Raw genomic sequence first — 5,614 nt, 5'->3', positions numbered from 1 at the left:
GTTCTATTTGTATAAATTCTATTTTTTTATATTATTACAGATTAAATTTGCTTCATAACTTGCACAGTTGGTATAATGTAGCTTTCAGTGTCACTGTGCAAGAACCATCAGGCCTGAGACTGTAGGAACGGAGGACGTCAATGGGGTCAGGAACTAAAAACCAGTCTGCAGTTGCAAGCACCGTCCACTAGAGGGAGGTGGACGCTGCGCCCGGTCTCTCTTCCTCTCCCTCGTCTCTCTGGTCAGCCTGGGAAAAGAGCCCGCCTCTTGACCCATAAGGCCCTGGGCCGGAAGCTCCACTCTCTCTTCCTGTTCTCCATCATGGCGGTGAGTAGTGGAGGTTTGGGTTTGGTTCGCCCTCATCCGTCTCCATCCATGGCGGGTCGAGCCCCCGGGCCCTATGTCACCCGTGAACCGAGGAGGACGGAGCCCCCAGAGCTGCTCGAGCCGAAACTGGCCGGGCCGTGCGGGCTGAAGGCGCGGGGCTGGACCCTGTCATCTCCTAGGAGCTGGCTCTGGGAAGTCTCTCCGAGAGTTCAGGGCACGGCCCGGGCCGCAGTGCGTGCAGCTGGAGCGAGGGGAGGGTCTTAGGACATGGGGTCCAGGCTTTTACCCAGCCCCGGGGACTTGAGACTTGTCAGGTGCTGGGGAACTTCGGCCGGTTGCTCTGCTGAGAAAAGCGACAGCCTTCGGCCCCAGCCCGCGGACAACTTGGGAGCTTGGTGGGGACTTCGCAAACCACGTGTTTCCTGTTTCCTCTGAATTTAAAGTCGGCTTTCGTTCCCTTCTTTTTCGGCCTTACATGGGGGTGCTCACCCAGCGCTTTGAGCCCCTTGGGGTTCGTCCTCAGTGCTCACCCGTGTCGTGTCGTGCGTGCGGGACAGTCGTGGTCCCGAGCGGGCTTCCTTCCTGTCTCCCCGGCAAACACAGCGAACCCTTTTAAATCCTTGGGGCTTTATCTAGTGTTTGGGATGAGCAGGAAAAAAAATAGGGCGCGCAAGTGGGAAGTAGTAAAAACCGAGGTCTCGGCTGTGACCGGGTTGTGAATGTGTTGACTGCGGTGCTACCCTCTTGGCAGCAGGATCAAGGCGAAAAGGAGAACCCCATGCGGGAACTTCGCATCCGCAAGCTCTGCCTCAACATCTGTGTTGGGGAGAGTGGAGACAGACTGACCCGGGCTGCCAAGGTGTTGGAACAGCTTACAGGCCAGACTCCAGTGTTTTCTAAAGGTGAGTAGTGGCGGACATGGAAGGGGCTGGGGGTTTATTAATTGTTAATGAACTACTGAAAGAAGCATCCTCCCTGTGGAGGTTAGTTGTGGTGGCATACTACGTTTCTGTGAGCAAATCTCCAGCTCACACTGACCCAAGTAAAGATTTTTCAGGTAAGTAGGACATGAGCAGGGTCCTACTCTACCTCGAATCCTCCTTACTTGGAAAAGAGTAGGATCATAGGAAGGGACATTAGACCTGATTAGCAGGTAAGGTGATAACAGGTTACTTTAAGAACAGGGGTGTATACTGAGACTGCCTGAATTCTGATTCTGGCTTCACCTCTTCTTAATGTGAGTTCCGCTGATTGGGCCTCCGTGAGCTTATTTGCATAAAGGAGATTATAGTAGTTGCTTTTTCATCAAAGTCAAAGAATAAAATGAATTAGTGTATGCTCTATTGCTTGAGGATAGTGGAATTTGTTGAATCCTTGGATTCAGATCCTGTTTCTTATTACCAGCTGTGATCTTGGGCCAAGTTGATAACTTCTCAGAACCTCATTGGTAAACTGAGGATAAGGATGCAATAAGCTTTTAGCAAATATTGGCTGTTATCAATAGTGTTTTGTTTTCTTAAGAACATAATGACGGGCTGGGGTGATGGCTCAGTGGCAAAGCACTTGCCTAGCACATGAGAGGCATTGGGTTTAATCCTTAGCACCACATAAAAATAAATAAAGGTATTGTGTCTATGACTACAAAATTAAAAAAGAACTCAATGATTGTCATAGTATTAGTGCCTCTTTGACCTATTGTGGTTATGAACTTGACCTTTTGGAGACTTGATAGTATGGCTTTGCGTTATTAATTGTTGAGGTATGACTGGATTACTTTGAAGTTGGAAAATTCGTTTTTTGTGTTATAGATGAAGTTGATAAAACACCAGCACTTAGAATGTGGATGGATATTTATTGCCTCTTTTGGCTATGGAGATCTGGGGAAGAGATGAGTGCAGTATGACAATACCTAACTCCTTGTTACCCCTATCTGCAGCTAGATACACTGTCAGATCTTTTGGCATCAGGAGAAATGAAAAGATTGCGGTTCACTGTACAGTTCGTGGGGCCAAGGCAGAAGAAATCCTGGAGAAAGGTCTAAAGGTGAGGCTGGTCCCCTCACAGGGCACTATCGATTAGCACCTACTTAACAACATGTAGGTAATTATAGTGGTCTTAGTTAGGATTTAATGTGCTATTCTTTTTAATGTGCTGTATGCCCTGCACAGGCATATATTTTAGTTTCTAAAGTACTTTTTCTATACTTAGCAGGATTAAACTGTTTTCTTTGATAGTTGAAAAGATGGAGGGGTAGTGGATTAGCTCAGTAGCAGAACACTTGCCTGGCACATGCAAGGACCTGAGTTTGGTCCTCAGCCCTGAAAAAGTGAAGGGAAAAAAAAATTAGATACTTGAGAGTCTAGGAGTCATTTTGATGCCTCTGCTCTTTGGAAGTTGGGTAGTTTCTATGAAATCCATAGGTAGGGTATGTGATTTGGTGTGGGGAAATCCAGATTGTGTTCCCTGCAAAGTTAAATTGAATTGTAGTTTTGTTTTGGGGGTAGTTAAAAATAACAAGTAATGAATTTGCTGCATTTTTCTCCTCAGGTGCGGGAGTATGAATTACGGAAAAATAACTTCTCAGATACTGGCAACTTTGGTTTTGGGATCCAGGAACACATCGATCTGGGCATCAAATATGATCCAAGCATTGGTATCTACGGCCTGGACTTCTATGTGGTAATGAATAGACCTTTTTTCCACTCCTGGTGTGTGAGGAGAGGGGAATTGGCTACTCCTTTTTCTTTTGTGCTAGCTTGATGTTCAGCTGTTGGGTTGAAGCTTTGGGTATTGTCTGCTTTGTGTTTTCCCCCTTTGGGAAGATGAGTCTCATTTGTGGCAACTGTAGAGGTACAGCACAGGACAGACAGACAAGGTCCCTGCTGTTGTGAAGCTTTCAGTCTTGAGATCAAGTGCCAACATGGCTTAAAAGGGGAATACAGGGAATTTATTACAACCAGTGAATTTCCAGTGAATTGGAAATTTTCTGAGGTACTGGTGCTGCATTTGACCTGGGAGTTGGATGCACTGAGGCTACTCTTTCCCAGCTCCTTCCCATGGACCCTGGGGAGATTTGGCTTCCACCCAGATAACTTAGAACCAGGTTTGGGTGATGCAACTGTAATGCTTGGGGATTTTAATATAAAAGTGACTATTTGTGTTACTGCAGTGTTTTTGGTTCAAACATAGTACCCAGAAGCAGCAGGCTTGACTAATATGGAACCTGAATTAGGTAGAGACACCTTTACCAAATAACACAAAAGTAATGAAAATTGGGTATTTGTGGAAAGTTTGGGGCAGCAAACCTTTTTTTTTTTTTTAAGAGAGATTTTTTAATATTTGTTTTTTAGTTTTTGGTGGACACAACATCTTTGTTGGTATGTGGTGCTGAGGATTGAACCCGGGCCGCACGCATGCCAGGCGAGCGCGCTACCGCTTGAGCCACATCCCCAGCCCACAAACCTTTTATTTAACTTGCTTTTTTTTTTTTTTTAAGTATTTATTTATTTATTTTAGTTTTTCGGCGGACACAACATCTTTGTTTGTATGTGGTGCTGAGGATCGAACCCGGGCTGCACGCATGCAAGGCGAGCGCGCTACCAATTGAGCCACATCCCAGCCCCTTAACTTGCTTTTTTAAAAGAAAATTGCTTTGGTGATTAGGGAACAGTAGTAGAGAATCTTCAGCACCACCGGAAGTTGCGTAGGGAAGGAGGAATGTGTTGAAAATTCCAGCCTGTGCGGCAAGCCTATCTTATAGCATTAGGTTGTTTGGGATGCCAGTGACTGTTCTGTCAGATACTGAGATCATCCTGGGTCTTGCTCCAGAAACCCAGATTTGCCAGGTGACTTGATCAGTCTCCAATGTGTGAGTCTTGTCTGTCTGCTCTTGACTCTGAGCTGACTAGGTGACTGTTGGTTATTCCTGGGACAGGTGCTGGGTAGGCCAGGTTTCAGCATCGCAGACAAGAAGCGCAGGACAGGCTGCATTGGGGCCAAACACAGAATCAGCAAAGAGGAGGCCATGCGCTGGTTCCAGCAGAAGGTAAAGCTGATGGATCTCAAGTGAAGTGGTGGATGGAGTTGGGATTTGGGGGTGCAAAATATGGTACTATTTGGTGGGTAGCTTCTTTAAGGAGAGAGAGTATTTGGGCAGCTTGGCAAATGTGGGTTTCTGGGGTTGGTGATTTAAAAGAACCCCCAGAATTGTGAATATGGGTAGCTGGAAGGGGAGGAATATGGCTTTAAAAGGAACCCCCTTTTTTCAGGTATAGTGTAGAGAGCATAGTATAGCAATTGTTAGTTGGCTTCCCATTTAATCCAGAAACAACATGGGATTCAGAAGTTCATGTATTAGTTTTGAATTCTCCGATGTTAGCCTTTGCTGCAATCATTGCTGTTGCCTCCTTTTCTGAAAAAAAAAAATAAAAATCTCTTCTCTTTCAGTATGATGGGATCATCCTTCCTGGCAAATAAATTCCCGTTTCTATCCAAAAGGCCAATAAAACATTTTCAGTGAAATGTACATTACTGTTGTGTGTTCTGTGAAAGGAGCCTGGCCATATTCAAGTCCCTGGATCTCAAGCCACTTTAAGCTTCGATGGGAATAGCTGGTAAAAACCCTGTTCTCCGTTTGGATGCCAGTGTTTCTTGGCAGATCCAAGTCCAAGTGTTGTCTGTGCTTACCACACCCTTCTAGGTGATGCTGTGGTGCAATAGTCCATGTAAACTGGTTTTAAAAAGAGGGCATGGTTGGGGCTGGGGTTGGATTTAGGGTCTTGATTAAAGGTAGGGTGCAGTTCTCCCCTGTTCCTGGGAGCTCCCTTGTGTTCAGGGATTTGGTGTGTATGGAATGGATCACAGGCTTTGGTTTGAGCTTGAGATTAAATGTTGGCTTAACTTCAGACTTGGTTGCCTTTAAAATGAGAATCTGTTTCTTGAAAAGCAGAGTAAGTAGATAAGAACAGTCTAGATTTAATTCCCAGCCTTTTATTATCTTGAGTGAGTTAGGAATCTTCCTCAGTTCTTATCTGTATCATGGAGGAAATAATAACAATATTCTTTTTTTCCCCTTAATAACGATATTCTTTATAAAGGGTTAGTTTCATACTGAAAGAATGCTTAAGACTAGTAATGTTAATTTGGCGGGGGGGGGGGTTGCTGGGGATTTAACCCAGGAGGGCTTAACCACTGAGCCACATCTCCAGTCCTTTTTGTTTGTTTGTTTTTGAGATGGCCTCACTAAGTTGCTGAGGTTGGCTTGAAACTTGTGATCCTCCTGCCTTGG

The 5,614-nt window shown here is 45.3% G+C and overlaps 1 protein-coding gene across 2 annotated transcripts; it reads left to right on the top strand.

The window, feature by feature from the left end:
- The first annotated feature begins 302 nt into the window (after nt 1-302).
- RPL11 (ribosomal protein L11) lies at nt 303-4,852 on the top strand. Of its 2 annotated transcripts, none has more exons than XM_081307421.1 (6): nt 303-327; nt 1,079-1,229; nt 2,264-2,370; nt 2,875-3,006; nt 4,262-4,372; nt 4,774-4,852. In XM_081307421.1, exons 1-6 carry the CDS (start codon nt 322-324, stop codon nt 4,801-4,803), a joined length of 537 nt encoding a protein of 178 aa, XP_081163547.1. In that variant the 5' UTR covers nt 303-321; the 3' UTR covers nt 4,804-4,852. The 2 variants fall into 2 exon arrangements, with proteins under 2 accessions (XP_081163547.1, XP_081163546.1); XM_081307420.1 differs by lacking the exon at nt 303-327 and adding an exon at nt 361-558.
- The last annotated feature ends 762 nt before the right edge of the window (nt 4,853-5,614 follow it).

Source organism: Spermophilus citellus (genome assembly GCF_964194105.1).
Source record: "Spermophilus citellus genome assembly, chromosome: 9".
Lineage (NCBI taxonomy): Eukaryota > Metazoa > Chordata > Mammalia > Rodentia > Sciuridae > Spermophilus > Spermophilus citellus.
Note: the sequence above shows the minus strand (reverse complement) of the source record. Positions and strands in the feature narration are given on the sequence as shown.